This window comes from Morus notabilis, unplaced genomic scaffold (assembly GCF_000414095.1).
Source record: "Morus notabilis unplaced genomic scaffold, ASM41409v2 Scaffold1175, whole genome shotgun sequence".
NCBI lineage: Eukaryota > Viridiplantae > Streptophyta > Magnoliopsida > Rosales > Moraceae > Morus > Morus notabilis.
Genome location: NW_010365976.1, coordinates 268,581 through 291,240, shown reverse-complemented (window position 1 = coordinate 291,240; position 22,660 = coordinate 268,581). Strand labels below are relative to the sequence as shown.

General features: G+C 34.2%; 2 protein-coding genes and 1 pseudogene across 3 annotated transcripts; all 3 read left to right on the top strand.

Annotated features, from left to right (window-relative positions):
* The first annotated feature begins 260 nt into the window (after nt 1-260).
* LOC21392806 (L-type lectin-domain containing receptor kinase IV.1) lies at nt 261-2,282 on the top strand. The gene has a single exon (XM_010109037.1). It carries the CDS (start codon nt 261-263, stop codon nt 2,280-2,282), a length of 2,022 nt encoding a protein of 673 aa, XP_010107339.1.
* A 7,127-nt stretch (nt 2,283-9,409) lies between these two features.
* On the top strand, nt 9,410-16,955 carry LOC21392805 (glucose-induced degradation protein 4 homolog). Of its 2 annotated transcripts, none has more exons than XM_024172820.1 (6): nt 9,410-9,495; nt 9,791-9,846; nt 11,053-11,196; nt 16,263-16,336; nt 16,568-16,622; nt 16,710-16,955. In XM_024172820.1, the coding sequence occupies exons 1-6, from the start codon at nt 9,450-9,452 to the stop codon at nt 16,779-16,781; spliced, it is 447 nt and encodes a 148-aa protein (XP_024028588.1). In that variant the 5' UTR covers nt 9,410-9,449; the 3' UTR covers nt 16,782-16,955. The 2 variants fall into 2 exon arrangements, with proteins under 2 accessions (XP_024028588.1, XP_024028587.1); XM_024172819.1 differs by having other exon boundaries at nt 9,788-9,846; nt 16,710-16,951.
* A 3,082-nt stretch (nt 16,956-20,037) lies between these two features.
* On the top strand, nt 20,038-22,055 carry LOC21392804 (annotated as a pseudogene).
* Nucleotides 22,056-22,660: the final 605 nt, after the last annotated feature.

The following is a 22,660-nucleotide window of genomic DNA, read 5'->3' as shown; positions in this document are numbered from 1 at the left end:
TAAGATTATTAATTAAGGTCTCGACCTCAAATTTTTTTCCTATGAAAAATGAGGAATTTGGAATTGAGACTTCTTAGATATTGAATTGCAGACAGGTATTAAACCTATAACATGTGACCACATTATAAGATAGTTATAGAGTATATATGTTTAATTTCTCTTAGAAGTCAAACACTAACACGTGTTAGCTTATTTTAAAAACCAAAGTAGATCATCATTACAAAATAGAGTAATCATAAAAAACTCTATACGGCCTAGCCATGTTCTCCAAGCTCCTAATTCCTTTGCTTCTACTCCAAATCTCAACGCCATCTTCATCCAAAGATCTCAACTTCACCTTCAATGGATTCAAACCCGCCGACCTAGCCCTCGACGGCATTGCAGAGGACACCGCCACAGGCCTCTTGCGCCTCACGAACGCCACAAAGCAGCAAAAAGGCCACGCCTTCTTTCCCAACCCGGTGACCTTCAAGAGCTCCCCAGCCGGCGCCGTTTCCTCCTTCTCCACAACCTTTGTCTTCGCCATCCGATCCGAATATGCCACGTTGAGTGGCCATGGCTTTGCTTTCGTGATCTCTCCGACGAGAGGCCTCCCGGGAGCTCTTCCTGGCCAATACCTCGGCCTATTCAGCGTCTCCAACAACGGCAACGCCACCAACCATGTCTTTGCCGTCGAGTTCGACACGATCAAAAACAGCGAGTTCGAAGACATCAACTACAACCATGTTGGAATCGACCTAAACGGATTGAAGTCCGAGAAATCTGCTCCGGCATGGTATTATAATGACAAAAATGGTGAGTTCAAAAACATGACTCTAATTAGTGGCCAACCAATGAAAGTTTGGATAGATTACGATGGTTTCGGAAAGCAAATTAATGTGAGTTTGTCTCCAACAAATGTTGAAAATAAACCCCAAAAACCACTTTTGTCTTTGACTAAAGATCTTTCTTCAGTAATTGACGAAACCATGTACGTTGGTTTTTCCTCCTCCACTGGCTCTGTCCCTACTTCTCATTACATACTTGGTTGGAGCTTTAAGCTCAACGGTCAAGTTGAAGACCTTGACATCTCCGAGCTTCCGAAGCTACCTCGGATAAAACCGAAGCCAAAATCGAAGCTCTTGACAATTGGATTGCCGGCGATTTGTCTATCATTTTCCGGGGTCGGAATTTTGGGTGTGGTTTATTTCATTAAAAGGAAGAGAAAGTTTGCTGAATTGGTGGAAGATTGGGAACTTGAATATGGGCCTCAAAGGTACAAATACAAACACTTGTATATTGCTACGAAGGGGTTCAAGGAAAAAGAGTTTTTGGGGAGTGGAGGATTTGGGAGAGTCTACAAAGGAGTGTTACCCACAACAAAAACAGAGATTGCTGTGAAGAAAGTTTCTCATGAATCAAGACAAGGGATGAGAGAATTCGTCGCCGAAATCGCTAGTATGGGCCGGCTGCGACACCGGAATCTAGTCCCCCTTTTAGGCTATTGTCGCCGAAAAGGGGAACTTCTATTAGTTTATGATTACATGCCTAATGGGAGTTTAGACAAGTACCTCTACGACCAACCAAAAACCACACTCAATTGGAGCCAGAGATTCCGAGTCATAAAAGGCGTCGCCGCCGGCCTTTTCTACCTCCACGAAGAGTGGGAACAAGTCGTCGTTCATCGCGACGTCAAGGCGAGTAATGTGCTTCTTGACGGAGAATTGAACGGCAGATTAGGGGATTTCGGTTTGGCGAGGCTATACGATCACGGGACTGATCCTCAAACCACGCATGTCGCCGGAACTGTCGGATATCTCGCGCCAGAACATACTAGAACCGGAAAGGCGACGACGAGCACTGATGTCTTCGCCTTCGGGGCGTTCATCCTCGAAGTCGCCAGTGGTAGAAGGCCGATAGAAGGACGGAGTTCAGTAGAGGACGTGATATTGGTGGATTATGTTTTTTCTTGTTGGAGTAGAGGGAGTATAACGGAGGCGAAAGATCCGAATTTTGGGACGGATTTTGTGGAGGAGGAGGTGGAGGTGGTGATGAAGTTGGGGCTGCTGTGTTCGCATTCGGAACCGGCGGTGAGGCCGAGCATGAGGCAGGTGGTGCAGTACTTGGAGAAGGACGTTGCAATTCCAGACTTGTCCACGTTGGGACTCTGCGCAGGTGGTTTGACATTTGCTATGGGAGAAGGGTTTACCGATTTTGCCATGCCCTATCCGTCTTCGATGAACACAGCCTTCTTGCACGCCTCATCGTCCGTTGCCAAGTCACTTCTCTCTAGTGGCCAGTAAATTAAAAAATGTGAATTACTTTTCTTATATGTGTATTAGCCTATGTATACACATATTATTAAGGGTCCGTTTTGTTCGCCGATTTAAATTTTTAATTCGAGTTGAGATGTGACTTTATGTGGGAACGTTTTACTGTAACAAAAAAGTTAAATGTGACTATTTATGAGAGTTTTTTACTATAGTAAAACTCGAATCGGTGAAATGAACAGAGCCTAAAAATATTCTTTTATTTGGCTCTTGTCTTCAAAATAATTAAAGTCATATTATTATTTTAGTACTCTTTATTATAGTTAAACATCTCGTTAGTATTATGTGGTTTTAATAATACGAAAACGGTATATTCACATTTAAAAGAATAATCTTTCAATATTATGAGACCGATTTTTGAGATGTAAAATATCCATTCTACCATTCTCACTAACTAATGACAAACTAATTATTTTTAAAAAAAATTCTAAAAATACGATTGTATTTAAAAATTAAAAAATTTGAATAAGTTAACTTGTTTTTGGAAAATATTTTTGAGGTTATTAGTTTCTATTTAATTAATAAAAATAATATTTTGAACATTGTGCGTCCTAAAAATCAGTTTTAAAATACTAAAATAACATTTCTTTAAAAATTTGTACTGTTTTAATATTATTTAAAATACAGAGTACTACTAACATGTTTTGCCATAATAAATGGTATCAAAATGATTTTATATCTTAAAAAAGGATTTTGGCTCTTTTATTTAACCAACTAATTGGTAAAATGCTTTTTTTTTTTATCATTGATGCAATATGGAGTAATTCGATCGACACCCACAAATTATATATCTTAATTCAACATGATACTAAAATTTGAAAATGGCCAATTGTTGCTCTTGCAATTCCTAATATTACTGGTTGAGCTATTGATTTGAAGACAATTTGTCCTCTAAGCTATTATTTTTATATAAATATATCCTCCAATTTTTTATAATATCACGGCAAGTTGAAACAGAATAAATAATATCTAAGAGGCATTTATGAAACTAATAAGTTAATACAAGATTGTTTTAAATGACTTTACATTATACGTGAAATGAACTCTTTGAAAAATTCAAAAAACGTATCCAACTAGGATACATAGTTTAAGGGCCCGTTTAATTCGCTGATTCGACTTTTTAATTCAAGTTGAGATGTGATTTTATGTGAGAATTTTGTACTATAGTAAAAAAATTAGATATGACTGTTTCTGAGAACTTTTTACTGTAGCAAAACTCGAATTATAAACTTAAATCAATGAAATGAACGGAGTGAGTAACATTTATAAAGTTAATCTGTGCATTATTATACATATGTTTGTTAAAAAAAAAAAAAAAAACGGAAGAAGAAGAAGAAGAAGAAGAAGAAGAAGAAGTGTTGTGACGAAAAAAGTAGACGAATTCAGTTTCATCATTTTCAATTCATCGAATAATGTAATTATCAACAAAATACGTTTTTCTTTTACTTTTGGGTTTGAAATTACAAAATACGTTTGTAATTATCAACATTTTACTTGGTTTGGTTCCACCAAGTTTTTCTTTTTTTTTTTGTTTGAACCAACGCAAACTGCTCAATTTCATTCCCTGCTAACCGGAAATTACTTTTTGCTTTTGTGTTTCAAACAAAAAACAATAACTACCTTTTGCTTTTATTTTACAAATAAAAAACAAAAAACACGTTTGGTAACGTTTATAATGGTCGGCAGCGACACGTTTAGTAATTAATTTTGTTTAGGTGAATGGCCGAACTTTATTTTAGATAAATTGATTTTTTACATTAGTTAATTAATTATATACCAATGGTTTATCACTGATTTATCAATAGTTTATCACGAATAAATTAGTAAATTATTGATTTAAATTATTTAATCATTAGTTGAGATTGGTTAATAAGTGATAAACTACAAATCAATACATTATTGATTAACCATTTCCATATATGATATATTTTTCTTTTTTCTAATTTAACAAAATTTAGATCATTTATTAAAAAATGCTTAAAAAAACAACAATTTACTTTCAAATATAAAAAAAAAAAAATGACACCGTGCGAGAAAAAACAATTTTGCTAAATGTACAACGAGGGGGAAGGACATTTCAATGACCACTAAAAAAATAATAAGTGTTATATGAAAATGGAACGAAAAAAATCCAAAAAAAATTCTTGAGTTTTAACTAAGTGTTTGGTACGAGAATTTGTGTTATGACTCGTGACTCGCTACAGTGTTTTATCTCACAAAAAATGCACGTAAACCAAGAATGATTCTGAATCATGGTTCTGAATCCGCGAACCAAACGTCTACAAATCTCATGTTTGCCTTTATAGGAACACCACAAGTTTTAAGTTTAGATTGACATATGTTAGTAGACATAAATTATTGTAAACAATGCTACAATCAAAACTATTTAAAAATTAAAAAATCTATAAAAACCATAAATATATACTTGAAAAACCACAAATTCTCACAAAATCTAATGATATCGAATCAAATACAAAAAAGTATAAGCAAACTTTTGTTCACTACACAAAATTTAAATCATGTCACTGTGGTATATTTTGTAATAATTTTAGTACCCATAATAAAAGTCAACCTAACCTTAAAAACTAGGGTATGGTGCCTAAATATCTCTTAAATATTATCCCTTAAGTTTTCAAAAGAACTAAAAAAAGCCCATTAACTTGTTAAATTATAAAAAATAACATAAATAACCTTAACAATCAATATAAAAATACTATTTTTGAAATATTAATAACTAAGAATTAGATTTAGATAAAAACTTAAAAATTTCAATAAAATAAATCTATTAAAAAATCTAAATTTTACCATGTGAAATTGATCCAACGCAAGACATAATCTTACGTCATTGTCATCCACAGATGACTAGTCGTATTTAAGAATTAGAATTAGATAAAAACTTAAAAATTTTAATAAAATAAATCTATTAAAATAATTCAAATTTTGCCATGTCAAATTGATCCAACGCAAGACATAATCTTACGCCATTGTCATCCACAAATGACTAGTCGTATTTTCACTTGTCAGATTGATCCTGTCCCATACTAGATTATGCTCCATGATCTTCCAAACCCACTGGTTCTTTTTTTTTTCCCTTGGTTTTGTTTAGCTTTGGTTTATTAAAAAAAATCTTAAGTGCCTAAGACCTCTTGATCTAATGACACCTGACAATTAAATAAAAATTAAATTATACATAAAAAAGGAAACTAATGATAGAGTTTTTTTTTTTCCTCTCCTCACAACCCAAATGCACGTCATATTCCCAAATTATAAATTATTTCTATTTTAAAATTTATGTCAAAACCCTAATTTTCAACTTTTAATGACTATTCCAAAAAGTTATATGAAGTTATGTTAAATTTTCATGATTTTTTTTTCATGAAAATCCTAATTTTTTATGATTTATTTCATGAAAATCCTAATATCCAAAACCCTAATTTTCAACTTCAATAACTATTCTAAAATGTTATGAAATTCATGACTTTTTTTTTCTTTTATGTTTATATTCATTTGCTAATTATTTCATTTTTTAAACTTAATTACTATTTTACCTTTTTTTTTATTTATTACAAAGTCGATTCAATATTTTTTTTTCTTCTTCCTTGTTTTCTTTGTTGCTTATGCTCATTTGCACTTTTGCAATTTGGTTTGATCATATGTCAATTGTATATTTTGCTGCGTGTGTCCATATGTTCTTTTTCGTTTTTGCCTTTTTAATTACTTTTTTAATTATTATTTTTGAACTTAAAATAGACAGTGATAAATAAATAATGATGTTATAGTAAAATATTAAGTTATGTGAGTGGTTTGTAGTTAGAGGGGGTGTAGAGAATAAAGAGAGAGTGTGAATAGAATCACTCTTAATAATTTTATAAAAATAATTAAGGGTAATTTTAAAATACAAGAGTGTGTAAAAAATAAATTTAATTATTTAAAAATTATGCGTGTAATTACAAGGGGAGTGAAGAGAATAAAAATGGGTGTAAATAGAACCGCCCTTAACAAACACATAAGAATAAATGTGGAATTAAATTAAGGGTGCATTTATGGCGGAGAAAACTATTTTGTTCCACTCGTAAGAATTGTGTCTTAAATATTAGGTTTGTTTTTAATCCTGTGATTTAGAGCATTCATCCTGGGTCGAGCTGTAAATTTTTGATACTAATATGCATAAATCTGATAAGTAAAAAATTAATCTAACTGAAAACGACAGTTTTCACTTATAGATAAAATAAGATTATTTACCTTTTTATATCCTGTAGTTTAGAGTTATTCAAAAAATATACCTTCAAATTTTAATTACATCAAATATAAAACGTCATACATTTAATACACAAATTAATACATTTTCTCACTAAAACTTCTAATTTTGACTCAAAATGCCCAAATCACCCTTAAAAGAAAGAAATAATAAAAATTAGAAATAACAATTACTAAAAACACAAAAGAAGAGACGGTTTGGAAAAAGAAAAAAAAAAACTTGAACACCACCAGGGACCTTTTTTTTCTTTCTTTTTTTAAGGAAAAAAAACCAACCAAAATTATCCAAATTTTCCATTACTAATTATCCACACCCCACATTTATCAGCAATCAAACACCAGTAAAGTATAGCGAGATGTATTCGCTATGAAATCATACATGTGACCCCATGAATTAACGCAACACTATGGAGATTAAGGGTCTGTTTGCTTCATGTGTTTAAATCAGTAGTTTTGATTTTACATTTAAATTTTGTGAGATAATTCATTGATGACAACTTTTTAAATTCAAATTTTTTGTGAGAAAAAACACTGTAAAAAAAAATCAAAATAATGAGTTTAAATTCATAAACCAAACGGGGCCTAAAACCAACTTGAATAACTAAGAAACTGACTTTACTAAAATCGAATCGGCTTCATCAACAAAACAAGAAATTTACAGAAAACACCAAAAGAATAAAAAGGAGCCCAACCTTAACCAAATATGCTTGCGCCTTCTAGCCTAAAAGTTAGACCAACCTCTCCTTGATAATGATAACATGATCGTTCTCGCCTTCAAAGTTGGTGCTGCTCTCAAAATCTACTACGCTATCAATGTTAGTGATTGTCAAAATTTCCTAGGGGCTTGGGGAGGGAAGTCGGAAGGGACCGAAGATGACACGAGATCATCAAACATGTTGGTGAGATCGTCAAAGAATCAAAGGGGTCGTCCCTTTTTTTGCCGAAAATTTTGTTTTAGCATTCTTCTTTGTGTTCATTTTGTTCGTTTTTTTTTTTTTTTTTTTTTTTTTTAAATTTCATTTAGATTAGACTTTCTTCAGCATTTCTATTTTGCTTTTAAAGGGTATTTTAGACATTTTAAAGGTTAAAGTAGAGTGTTGACTGATTAAACGTATGAATTTGTATATTTAATGTAATGTGATGGTACTTATTTAATGAGATTAAAAATCAATATATATTTTATGAATAAATCTTAATTCTTTTAGCTACACATAGTAAAGAAGAATCCATTTTTCGGATTCTCCTCCCCTCTTTTTAAACTTTCCTTTTCTTTTTGTGTTTTATTTCTTTATTATTTCTTTTTTCCTTTCTTTTTTTTATCACCATTTTCATGTTTATCCTTTTTTACCCTATTATACATTTTTATTTTTTTTCCTTTTTTCAAATTATTTTTCTCTATAATTCTTCATTAAAATAATTTATTTTTATATATATCCCTGTCTAAGTGTTTTTTTAAAACCCTCTTCTACTATTGACGAAATGATTCGTCCCAGGCCTATTTTTTTTGTTTTTGTTTTTCTTGTCCTTCATTCTTCTTTATTCTTTCGACCTTCATTTTTTTTCTCTCTTTTTTTATCCTTTTTTGTTGCTTTCCCTATTTCTTACTACATTACTAAGGGAAAATAAGTTTCTCCATTGATATTTGCAAAATATTTCGTACACGAGAGGTATATGTAAACGTTTCGTAAAAGATTTCTTTCCCCTTGCTCAAGCGAAATTTTTTTAAATTTTTTGGGATTTTCTTTTTTTGAATTTTAGGTTTTTTCCCTCTACGTTTTGCTTTAAATCGTTTTCCCTTTTAGTTTTTTTCTTCCTCTATACCTCGAGCATTTTTTATTAGTATATATAAGGTATAAAAAGATAAACATTCTTAAAAGATATGATTAATTATAAAAATTCTCTTTAAATTATACTACTTATAATACTTTGTCCTTAAATCTTTAAAACTTAACATTTATTTTTCTTAAACAATAAAACATTAATAAAATGACCCATCTGTTAAGAAATCTAATAGCTTTTATAAGTGTTGCATCTATGATAGTTGTAAAAAATAAAAATTTCTTATTTTTCATTTGGTTATTTTTATCGTAAAAAATATTAAAAAAACTTCATAATTTTTTTATCATACCAAAAAAATCATAAAATGTTTCTTATATTTAATTAATAATAAGTGTTTCATATTTAAAAGTTTAAATTTAAATTAATTTTAATTTTAAATCATATAGTTACAAAAATACATAAATTTAATATTAATTTTCGTTAAAAATTTAATAAAATAAGGTTTTTTATTAATATTTTATTATTTAAGAGTAACATCGGATGAGAAAATTTTCGTAATTAACCTCAAAAGATATATATCCTCCAAGAGGCCTTTGTAAAAATAACTCAATAGGAAAGTTTTATTAGTAAAATAACTTTTCAAAAATTTTTATTTACAAAATGACTTTCTGAGTAGAAAGAAAAACGAAAAAAAAAAATCAGAACTTCACCCCACCCATGGATCCATTGCTCAGCTCGATCCGAACCGCCACGTTCTCGACCTTCTCGAGCCTCGACGTCGCGATTCAAAGCCATGAACCTCGCCGGCGTCGTCGCCAGGGCCATTCTCAGCGTGATTCTGGAGGTGGGTCTCGGCCTTTTAGGGATAGAGAAAGAAAAGAAGAGAGAGAAATGGAGTGCTGCCATTGATTCCGGCGGGAGGAGCTGCCATTGATTCCGGCGGAAGGAGACCGGCGGGAGGAGAAATAAATAAAATTAAAATTAAAAAAATCATTTTCCTAATTTTATTTTTTCACTTGGTTATTTTAACCAAATTCTCGTCCTCCAATAAGATTCCCCTTAAACACTGTTTGTGGGAATCAATAGGATTATCGCCAGAAAGAAATGCCGGTGAGAGTTGTGGAGAGCTCTGCACCTTCTCAGGTTTCTGGTAACCTCCTCTCTTTCCAATTCCATAACTATTCGCCTTAACAATCAAAACCCTTTTCCCAATCACCCTTTCTACTTGGGCTTATTTCTGTTTTCTCTTTTCTCCACTAGTTAGCGAATACGAGATTGTTTATCTCTTTTGCCATTTTCTCGAAATTTCATTTTGTTTTCTCACCTAATTTTACTGAAATAACCAGATCATGATTCAATTTTTTTTCGTGTTTAATTTAATCCATTATAATTCCTTTTGAATGTTATTATTATGTTGCTAAATTTGGTATTTTACATCTCAGAAGGTGCAAATTCTGAACATACGTCACCCCAGGCTTGTACCCTTTTGAGTGTTGGACAGGTAAATTTTTTATCTCTACTATCTTCTTTACTTAATTTTGTATGTGGGTATTGTCAAAATCTTGTGCTTGTAGTTGCTAGTGATGTTGATTTATATAAGGTCTGCATATACTCTTATGGTTAGTTGCTTAATTGTTGATGACATAAAAGAGTTTACGCTTGATAGTTTACTGCTTTTGATCTTGATTTTATCCATGAATCACAATATAGCATTGTGAATTATCCAGTGTTTTGCAATTGGAGATTTGCAAACAGTGAAAACATTTGCAAACAATCAAGAATTTGGACAAAAAAGAAGCTGCACGAATCGCGATAAAGCATTGTGTATCATTAACATAAGACACATGTTAGTCGAATGTTCTGAAATTGAAGATTTCTTGTGTATACCAATTTGACTTTTCTATGTTTGAGGAGTGCCACAAAATTAAAACAAAGTGAAAAATCTTTATGAAGAATCAAGAATTTGGAGAAAAAAGAGGCTGCGCATTGAGATAACTACAAGTAATATTTATTTGGGCGATCCATACTTTTTTTTTTTTTTTTGGCTAAAATGTCTAGGTTATCCATTAATATTCAAATTTCTTTCATTCTCCCTTTCCTTCTCGTTCACTCGTTTGTTTAAGTTTGTAGCTTGAGTTTTCGTGAGTTCGGCCGCTTAGCATAGTATGAAAGTCCTAAGGCCGCATGGATTAGTACTCCATTTGCTAGCTAAAATCGTTGAGTCTTGCTGTCATTAATTAAAGCAACGATGTTCTTGGCATGTGGCTAAAGTTATACTCCTTAATTTTTATATATGCGGTTTATTACCCCTGTCTTTGACCACAGTTTTATGAACATCAAATTGTATGTTGCTAGTACATGAAAGATGGAGATGTGACAATTTCGTTCTTTACATTGTTAGATACTTTGAAGCTTTTATTTGGTAACCGTGATATTGAATATCAGTTTTAAAACAAAATGTCAGTCTTACTATTTAGTACATTGGCTGCAACAGCTTGTTTAAGGGTAAGAATCGTCACTCGAGAATATCGCTTCTTTGTTTTGAGGTGGAGAGGCGAGCCCTGTTCTCTTCTCTTTGTTTTTGTTCTTATTTGATATTCATTATACATTATTGTTGTCATGTAAAGTTTGTGCATCAATGCATGTAAATGAAGATTCGGAAAGATAAAAAGCTTCTGTTGATCTCAGTGGTCTAATTATTTTACAGACCTTCTCTGGTACTCAGAATGTTTCGGGTCTGCAAAAAGATGAAGCATGGAGGGTAAATGTCTGTATACAAGGACGCGACCTCGAACACGGTTATCTTTGTGGTACCATGGAAGCTCTTAACGTTCCCATGGCAGATACACCAGTAAGAAATCTCTGCTCTTCATATGTCAACCACTTAACCTGTCTGAGTAGCCTCTTTGTCCTTCCTTGTTTCCTGCTTGTGGAACTATTTAGGATTATTAATGAAATGGTGACTCCCTTTTTAAAAAAAAACAAACAAACGGGATATATACATTTTTTCCAAAAAAAAAAGGAAAAGAAAAATGGATATATACATCTTAAAGAGCAAAGCAGCTGCTTTTCTTTTGAGGATATCTCTTCACAATATTAGTTATGAGTAGGTACTGTGACATCTATTTCATGGCTTTATACTGCATTGATTTGCATGTACACGTGTCAGCACTCCAGAATTGCAGTTTACCATTATTAGATGATGCATCAGAAATCAATTTAACCACTTCAATTCCTAAAATTTCAAAGCTTTACGTACCATTTCTTAACCTGTTGCAAACGTCACATTTTTATAGAGTTTTTGGTAAGATTGTAATTTGATGAGGTTGGAAAGTTAGGGAGTTAGTTAGGATTTAGTTCTATCTTTTGTTCAATAAGAAATCTGATTCCTAGAACTTAGGAGTCATATACTATAGTGTAGGTTTGAGGGGAAAAAAGTATTTTCGGGATCTTATTTCATTTAATCAGAAATTACATATTAATAGGCAGAGATTTTTAACTATAACCCCTTAAATCTAGGAACGAAAATCAAATCCTATCTACATATGAAATCAGAAACAACTAGAAGATCTTATCTAGAATTATAAATTTAAACTAATTAATGAAACAATTAAATCTAATCTGATTTTTTCCCCAATCCTAACTTACACTCCGACACTTCTCCTTAAGTTGGAGCAGAGATATCAATCGTGCCTAACTTGCTGATTAGATGTTCGTAGTTAGCTCTCTCAGAAGTCCTTTGGTCAACATATCTACTGTTTGTTGAGTCGTTGGGACAAAAGGTAGACAAATCTCACCAGACTCGAGCTTTTCCTTTATAAAATGCCGATCTATCTCAACGTGTTTGGTCCTGTCATGTTGTACAGGATTATGAGCGATAATTATTGCAGCTTTATTGTCATAGACGACTTCGTGGGACGATGAGTTGTCCTCCTTAATTCTTCTAGAACTTTACTTAACCAAAGAGCTTCACAGATGCCATGTGCCATTGCTCGGAACTCGGCGTCGGCGCTACTTCGTGCTACGTTCCTAGTGTTTCTTGAAAATGAGTCCTTTTCATGGGGTAGCTTTTAGGTACCTCATGATCCTATAGACTGCCTCAAGATGTTCTTCTCATGGTGAGTGCAAATGCGATATTTGGTCGAGTATGTGAGAGATATATCAACTTGCTTGCTAGCTGTTGGTACCGGGTTGTATCAACTAGCACACCATCAGTTTTTTCCCTGAGCTTTTGATTTGGATCCATAGGCGTATCAGAAGGTTGTTACTTACTCATTGTGGTTTCATAAGGAGTTCAAGAATGTACTTTCTTTGGGATATGACTATGCCTCCTTGGAACAAGCTACTTCCATTCTAAGAAAATATTTAATTGGACCCATATCCTTGATTTCGATCTCTTGTGCTAAGTGGTGCTTCAATCGCTCTTATCTCTAGTGAATTATGTCTTGTAAGGATAATGTCATCTACATAGACTATCAAAACTATCACCTCTCCTTTTCCAAAAAATTTGAGGAACAAAGTATGATCAGTTTGAGCTTGAGTACACTCGTATTTCTTCACGGATCGGGGGAATCTGTCAAACTTTTCAAACTTGAGGGGGGGCATCCATATAAACTTCCTCTTCCAGATCTCCATTAAGGAAGGCGTTCCTTACATCCATCTTGTGTAGAGGCCAGTCCAAGTTGGTGGCAATGGGTTGTAGAACTTTCACTGTGTTCAGCTTCACAACTGGCACGAAAGTCTGATAGTAGTCAATGCCATATGTCTGAGTGTAGCCCTTCGCTACTAGTCGAGCTTTGTACTGTCCCACCAAGCCATACTTTACAGAAAAAAACCCACTTGCATCCAACAATGCTCTATCCCTTTGGTAAATCTGTGACTTCCCAAGTATGTTTGTTCCTAAGGGCATTCATCTCCTCAAATACAGCTTCCTTCCATTTACGATTGTTTAGAGCTTCCTGCACACTTCTCTGGATTTCTATACTTGAAAGATGAGGGACAAATGCACGATATGATGGTGACAAACGTTCATAAGAAAGTTTGACAAGGGATGTTTAGTACAAGACCTGACTCCTTTTCGACAAGCAATAGGAAGATTACTAGACTCGACTTAGGAAGGATCTGAAATGGAAGAATTTTTACTTGACCTCTATGTGGAATTCAGACATAGCTTTGCGTTGGAATCACGACCTTGCCCCAAAGTTTTGGTCTCTCTTTTGTTTCAAGTACTCTCTTGAGTATACATTCAGTCATTTTCTTTGCTCCTTGTTTTCCATCAGTTTCTATTTTTCTACCCTCTATATTAGGCATTATTGCGTTCAGTCAATTGTCTTGGAATAAAGATTCGATTCAGTTCCAACTTTGCCAGGCATTTCTTTTCTGACCGTCTTATGTTCAGCAGATGGTTCGGATTCAACAGGGAGGATCTCAGGTGCCCCAGATTCAGGTGATGAGGAAATCTCAGGTTCAACAACTTGTTTTTCAGCTAAAACCATTTCATCTGCTTCCGGAATTGCAGGAAGTACAAAATTCGATTTTCGAAGCATCAAATCAAGATTTGAATTTAAATTTGATTTTTTTATCAAAATTTGAATATTATTTTAGAAACACCGAATCTTCCATATTCACCGAATCTTCCACATTCTCCGAATCTTCCACATTCGTCTCCCCCTGAAGATGAGTATTACCAAAAAGGGATTTGATTCAAAAAAAGTTACGTCCATAGGTACAAAAGTCTTTTTTTTTTTGAAATCGGTTTAAAACATTTATAACCTTTCTGAGTTGGGGAATATCCGATAAAAACACATTTTTTTGCTCTTGGGTCAAGTTTACCCTTATTATGACTGTGGATGTGAACAAAGGTTATGCATCCAAAAATTTTCGAGAATATTTGATAAAATCCGTGACTCAGGAGAATAATTTTGGGAAATTTTTAATGGTATCGTAAATTTCAAAACTCTTCTAGGCATGCAGTTTATTAAAGAGGCCGCTGTAAGGGTTATATACATCTTAAAGAGCAAAGCAGCTGCTTTTCTTTTGAGGATATCTCCTCACAATATTAGTTATGAGTAGGTATTGTGACATCTATTTCATGGCTTTATACTGCATTGATTTGCACGTACACGTGTCAGCTGTCCCGAATTGCAGTTTACCATTATAAGATGATGCGTCAGAAATCAATTTAACCACTTCAATTCCTAAAATTTCAAAGCTTTACTTACCATTTCTTAACCTGTTGCAAACGTCACATATTTACAGAGTTTTTGGTAAGATTGTAATTTGATGGTGTCGGAAAGTTAGGGAGTTAGTTTGGATTTAGTTCTATCTTTTGTTCAATAAAAAATCTGATTCCTAGAACTTAGGATTTAGATACTATAGTGTAAGTTTGAGGGGACAAAAGCATTTTTCAGATCTTATTCATTCAATCAGAAATTACATATTAATAGGCAGAGATGTTTAACTATATAAATCTAGGAACGAAAATCAAATCCTATCTACGTATGAAATCAAAAATTACAAAATCAGAAACAACTAGAAGATCTTATCTAGAATTCTAAATTCAAACTGATTAATGAAACAATTAAATCTAATCCGATTTTTCCCCCAATCCTAACTAACACTCCGACACTCCTCAAGTTGGAGTATAGATATCAATTATGCCTAACTTGCTAATTAGATGTTCGAAGTTAGCTCTCTCAGAAGTTCTTTGGTCAATATTTGCTATTTGTTGAGTCGTTGGGACAAAAGGCAGACAAATCTCGCAAGACGCAAGCTTTTCATTTATAAAATGCCGATCTATCTCAACGTATTTGGTCCTGTCATGTTGTACAGGATTATGAGCGATACTTATTGCAACTTTATTGTCACAAACGACTTCATGTACAAAGAACATCTAGAGGCCGTCTATCGAATTTTGAGGTATTTAAAGGGTTCTCATGAAAAAGGCTTATTCTTCCAACAAAAAAAAAAAAAAAATCCACAACGAAATATTGAAGTCTACACCAATGCAAGATTGGGCAGGTTCTGTAACTGATCGAAGATCAACAACCTGATACTCTACTTATGTGTGGGGTAATTTGGTTACATGGAGAAGCAAGAACCATAAAGTTGTGTCTCGAAACAGTGCTGAAGCATAATACAGAGCCATGGCCAACGGGGTTTGTGAATTATTATGGTTACAACTGGTTCTTGCAAAATTACAGAAGCTTGTGAATACACCGATGAAACTGTACTGTGACAATAAAGCGGCAATAAGCATAGTTCATAATCCAGTCCAACACGACCAAACCAAGCATGTCGAGATCGATAGACATTTTATCAAGGAGAAGCTTGAAGCAGGAATCATTTGCATACCATTCGTTTCAACATCGTAGCAAATGGCAGACATTCGTACAAAAGGCTTGTTCAAACCTAACTTCGAGGTTCTTGTCAGCAAGTTGGGTTTGATCGATATCTACGCACCAACTTGAGGGGGAGTGTCGGAAAGTTAGGGAGTTAGGATTTAGTTCTATTTTTTGTTCAATAAAAAATCTTATTCCTAGACTTAGGATTCAGATATTATAGGTTCTAGATTTGTTATTTTCATCAAGTTAGTTAGGATTACAAGGATACAAGCAATCCAATTTTATTCATGTAATTCACATATTATTCAATAAGAAGAATTGAATTATTTTCTTCTCAAAACCTTCAGATGATAATGTAACTTAGAAGTGTTTGTTGCTTTTATTTTCCTCTTTTGCGTTTCTTTATGTTCAATGACATCCTTTGACGTAAGAATATCGTTTTTGATATTATTGTAAAAAAAAAAACATAGATCCCAGTTTTTGTAGTTTTATTTCCCCCCCTCTGTTTTTTTTTTTTTTTTTTTTTTTTGAAGTCCTCATAAAGCATTACCTTTTCCATTCTAACATCTGTCAGGTAGTAACCTTTTGGGAAGGAGAAATTGTTGATACCAAGAATTATACTTTCTTCACTGGCAAATGGGAAGCAACGTATGTTTCCTTTCGTTTTGTATTTTTTTTTTTCTCAGTTCATTATACTTTTTAGGTAGCTCAAATCCTGTTTAAATTGCAGATTCTATCTTTTCTTTATTTGTAATTATTGATGATACTATCAAGTACTGCTTTTATGATGCCATTGCCATTCACTAGATAGCTATTCAAAAATCAGAAGCACGAACAAATCTGTTTTCTACTTCTGACTAGTTTGTGATATCTTGGCAGACCAGAGGATGATATTAGGCACTGGACCAAGTTTACTTCCTTTAGTCCTTTAACGGTAGGAATCCCGACTTCTTAATCAGACTCGTAAAATTCCTAATCTCCCAATTCATGTGTTTGTTTGTTTATTTATTTATTTGGGCAGAGCCAAGTGAAAGCTGATGGGGGAAAATCTTTGGACCTGAGCAACTATCCGTACATATTTATGATAATTTAATCTTGCAACCTTATTTGTGGTATGAAAGTTAATTTAGCATAGTCGTACAAAGTTGTCTTACTAAGATCTAGTCAGAAGATGGTAGGGTCGACCCGACCCGTTTGGTATATGAGTTCAAGAAATAGTTTAAATCAGGGTTTTTGATTATGAATTTTAAAATTTAAATTTTTTATGAGAGAAAAATACTGTAGCATAATTAAAACTATCAAATTTATACTATAGATTTGACACAGAGACTTTTAATTCATAGATTAGAACTATTTTTGATTTACGTGTATTTTTTGTGAGAGAAAATACTATAGCGAATCATGAACTATAATTCAAATTATGGTATGAATTCTTTTACCAAAAGTCTCCCTAACATGGTTTTGAATTCTATACTTGGTCAAAAACATATGAGAATAAAAGAATATATGCAAAATTGATAGAAATTGATATTTGATCTAACAACAATTTAGAACAGAACCTACAAGTATTTCTTTTTCGCACGCTAAAAATCTCACACTTAACAATATTAATTGGACCAACATTACCGAGTACATCAAGGACAAGTGTCAAACTAGAAGTGCTTTTGTGGATGAAACCAAAGCAGTTAAAATGCAAAAAGAATATTGAAAAATAGGGAGTTTTTGTGTTGTGTGAGAAAAAAAGAATTAATAATAATTTTTTATTTTTCATTCGTAAATATTTACATAAAAAATTAAGTAAAGTCTTTGGTCAGACCATCTATCTGTTGGTGAAGGCTTACATGCAGACCATCTATCTGTCTTTATTTATTGTCATATATGATAATAGGTTGGACTAGTTAAGACTTTCGCATGTGAATGTAATTATCAGAAATCTTAGTACGAAAATTCGTGTTATGATTTGAATTATAATTTGTGGCTCGTTAAAATGTTTTTTTTTTAAAAAAAACACGCGTAAATTGAGAATGATTCTGAATCATGATTTTGAATCTATGAACCAAACGTTCACAAAAGATATTCTTTCAGAGTATGCATTTTTATTTTCTAATTATGCATTATTTTCTATTTCATAATAACCTTATCATTTCCATAAACAATATCAAAAAAACTTCGCCCATGGTTACTTGTAGCCCATCAAAGCCCCCATCAGCCGTGAAGGTCATTTTCTATAATATCCTCGACTGAAAGAGAAATTAGTCATCATAATTTTGATTAGGGATAATTATAATAATATATTTCGTAGTTTGAGTTTTTCATGAAAACAAGAAAAAATAATAATAAATTAGTAATAACCACTATTTTTTTTAAATTACAACATCCTTCAAATTTAATGTTTTAGTTTCAATAAAGTGAATCTCGGTGTGGGTCTCTTTCGGCAGATCAATTAACTATCATTTAGCGATTTAAAATTTAAATTATAATAAAAATAATTAAATGTGATATTTTATAAAAAAATTTATCTATAATAAAATTAAAATTAAAAATTTAAATCAATAAAATAAATAAAATATGTATTTTTTAAAGTCCATAGATCAATTAACTAATGAAAATTAGCCGAACCAGATAGGCATAGAACAACATGATTAGAAAAACGCAAAAAAAATCTTTAATTAGCGTATTCCGTACATCTTTAATTAGCAAAAATAGGCAAAAAAAAGACTACTATGACTACCGTACCGGATCGTACGGATATTGTTATATATATTAATTTTTTAGAAACCGCCTAACTAGAAGTGTGCTGTTGTAGATCAAGGATTCATGGAAATAAAATTAGATACCAGTATATTCGATAACAAAATCTGATGATAAAAAAAAAGAAAGAAAAAGGCTAAAAATTCCTACAGATCCCCGCCAGAAGGGGTAGAGGAGCTCGCGACGAGGGCCTTAACTTGCGATGGAATCGTGACCTCCTACGCGACGGACCTCGCTTGGCACAAGTCGCGACGAAATTGTTACCTTCGTCGCGACGGGATAGCAACCTCAAATGCAATGGGCCGTGACGAAATCACGACCTCCGTCTTCCTCCTCCGCCGTGCTATGTCCTTCTCCACAGACAAGATCTGAACACGAGCTTTCTTTCCCCACCAACGGTGACAGCCTCAAACTCCAGAATCGCGACTTCTCCATCGGCTATAGTCGCGACGGAGCGATCCACGAGTGAGTCGAGACCATTGCCCAGGCAACCCCACTCACTGAGATCTGAAGCTTTCAGATTTGGGTCGCCGACGACGTCTCACTGAAGGCAACAGAGGAGATCGGATCTCTACTTTTTTTCTTTTAATTTTTATTTTTTTGGTTAAATAAATTTGATTTGGTGCAATCAGTTATATTTTTATCTCTATAGGATCATATCATCATGAACGATCAATTTTAATTCAACGGATGCAAGCGTCTGTATTAGTAATATAAAAGGAATGGGAGGTATGTTATCATTTTCTTAAAAAAAAAATACATATATTCGTTAAATGTACAATTTTTTCTGAAAGCAGTAAATGTACAATTCGCAAGTGAATAAATTAAGACCCGTTCACTTCGTTGATTCGAGTTTATAATTCGAGTTGAGTTGTGATTTTATGTGAGAGCTTTTTATTGTAGCAAAAAAGTTAGATGTGACTGTTTCTGAGAGTTTTTTACTATAACAAAACTCAAATTCTAAACTCAAATCGGTAAAATGAACGAGCTTTCTTTTTATCGGCTTCTCCATTTATATCACGTCTGTGACTACGACAATTACCTAAAACATGGAAAAATTTGACCTTCTTTCGTCTTTTACAGTGGACCTAACTACTAAATATGACCCTTGCAAGCTGTAAGTGCAAATTTCTCTACTTGTTATTTCGAAATTAGAAAAGCCCCCCACCAGGGTCAAGGTCATTTTCTGAAAGACATAAAAATTAGTGGTTCAGTCAGAGAAATTAGTGGTCATAATTTTTTTGAATGACATAAAAATTTATCCACGTGTTGTTTAGAAAAGATCATCATTCACAAAGAGTAGCATACACAGTTAGCCCGTTTGTTATAAAGATTTGAATCATAATTTAAATTTTTGAGAAAATTATAAAAATAACCATTATAAAAATTATAAAATTTTTTCCGATGAAAAATGAGGTATTTGGAATTAAGACCTCTTAGATATAGAATTGCAGACAGGTATTAAACCTATAACATTATATGTGACCATATATGTTTAATTTCTCATAGAAGTCAAACACGAACACGTGTTAGCTTACATTAAAAACCAATGTAGATCAACATTAAAAAATAGAGTATTCATAGCAGAAGAAAAAACTCTATACGGCCTAGCCATGTTCTCCAAGCTCCTAATTCCTTTGCTTCTACTCCAAATCTCAACGCCATCTTCATCCAAAGATCTCAACTTCACCTTCAATGGATTCAAACCCGCCGACCTAGCCCTCGACGGCATTGCAAAGGTCACCGCCACAGGCCTCTTGCGCCTCACGAACGACACAAAGCAGCAAATAGGCCACGCCTTCTTTCCCAACCCGGTGACCTTCAAGAGCTCCCCAGCCGGCGCCGTTTCCTCCTTCTCCACAACCTTTGTCTTCGCCATACGATCCGAATATGCCACGTTGAGTGCCCATGGCATTGCTTTCGTGATCTCTCCGACGAGAGGCCTCCCGGGAGCTCTTCCTGGCCAATACCTCGGCCTATTCAACGTCTCCAACAACGGCAACGCCACCAACCATGTCTTTGCCGTCGAGTTCGACACGATCAAAAGCAGCGAGTTCGAAGACATCAACTACAACCATGTTGGAATCGACATAAACGGATTGAAGTCAGAGAAACCTGCTCCGGCAGGGTATTATAATGACAAAAATGGTGAGTTCAAAAACTTGACTCTAATAAGTGGCCAACCAATGAAAGTTTGGATAGATTACGATGGTTCCAGAAAGCAAATTAATGCGAGTTTGTCTCCAACAAATGTTGAAAATAAACCCCAAAAACCACTTTTGTCTTTGACTAAAGATCTTTCTTCAGTAATTGAAGAAACCATGTACGTTGGTTTTTCCTCCTCCACTGGCTCTGTCCTTACTTCTCATTACATACTTGGTTGGAGCTTTAACCTCAACGGTCAAGTTGAAGACCTTGACATCTCCGAGCTTCCGAAGCTACCCCGGATAAAACCGAAGCCAACATCGAAGCTCTTGACAATTGGATTGCCGGCGATTTGTCTATCATTTGCCGGCGTCGGAATTTTGGGTGTGGTTTATTTCATTAAACGGAAGAGAAAGTTTGCTGAATTGGTGGAAGATTGGGAACTTGAATATGGGCCTCAAAGGTACAAATACAAGCACTTGTATATTGCTACGAAGGGGTTCAAGGAAAAAGAGCTTTTGGGGAGAGGAGGATTTGGGAGTGTCAGTGTTACCCACAACAAAAACAGAGATTGCTGTGAAGAAAGTTTCTCATGAATCAAGACAAGGGATGAAAGAGTTCGTCGCCGAAATCGCTAGTATGGGCCGGCTGCGACACAGGAATCTAGTACGCCTTTTAGGCTATTGTCGCCGAAAAGGGGAACTTCTATTAGTCTATGATTACATGCCTAATGGGAGCTTAGACAAGTACCTTTACGACCAACCAAAAACGACACTCAATTGGAGTCAGAGATTCCAAGTCATAAAAGGCGTCGCCGCCGGCCTTTTCTACCTCCACGAAGAGTGGGAACAAGTCATCGTTCATCGCGACGTCAAGGCGAGTAATGTGCTTCTCGATGGAGAGTTGAACGGCCGATTAGGGGATTTCGGTTTGGCGAGGCTATACGATCACGGGACCGATCCTCAAACCACGCACATCGTTGGAACCGTAGGATGTCTAGCGCTAGAACATACTAAAACTGGAAAGGCGACGACGAGCACTGATGTCTTCGCCTTCGGGGCGTTCCTCCTCAAAGTTGCCAGCGGTAGAAGGCCGGAGTTCAGCAGAGGACGTGATATTGGTGGATTATGTGTTTTCTTGTTGGAGTAGAGGGAGTATTACGGAGGCGAAAGATCCAAATTTGGGGACGGATTTTGTGGAGGAGGAGGTGGAGCTGGTGATGAAGTTGGGGCTGCTATGTTCGCATTCAGAACCGGCGGTGAGGCCGAGCATGAGGCATGTGGTGCAGTACTTGGGGAGGGACATTACAATGCCGGACTTGTCCACATTGGGCCTCTGCGCAGGTGGTTTGACGTTTGCTAAGGGAGAAGGGTTTAACGATTTCGCCATGTGCTATCCGTCTTCCATGAACACGGCCTTCTCGCACGCCTCATCGTCTGTTGCCGAGTCGCTTCTCTTTGGTGGCCGGTAAATTAAAAAATGTGAATTACCTTTCTTGTATGTGTGTCAGCCTATGTATACACGTATTATTAAGGCCGTTTTATTCACTGATTAAAATTTTTAATTTGAGTTGATATGTGATTTTATATGAGAGCTTTTTACTGTAATAAAAAAGTTAGATGTAACTGTTTTTAGGAGTTTTTTACTATAATAAAACTCGAATCGATAAAATGAACAGAGCCTAAAAATATTATTTTGTTTGGCTCTTGTCTTCAAAATAATTAAAGTCATATTATCATTTTAGTACTCTTTATTATAGTTAAACATCTCGTTAGTATTATGTGGTTTTAATAATACGAAAACAGCATATTCTGTAGCGCCCCTCCTTTGAGGCCGCCACTGTAACTAACTTTTTAACTTGTACTTACTGAAATTTCTTAAAATTTACGGAACATTTTTTTTTTAAAAGGTCTTATTATAAACATAAAATACGAAATTGCTTTCTTAATGAAAATATTCAAACCTTAACATATCTGTTCCATCAGGCATTATATGCCGGTTGCTTACCTACAGTATAAACATTCTATAATGAGCTTTCGCTCAGCAAGTAGGAACTATCTCCCGCAAAATAACTGT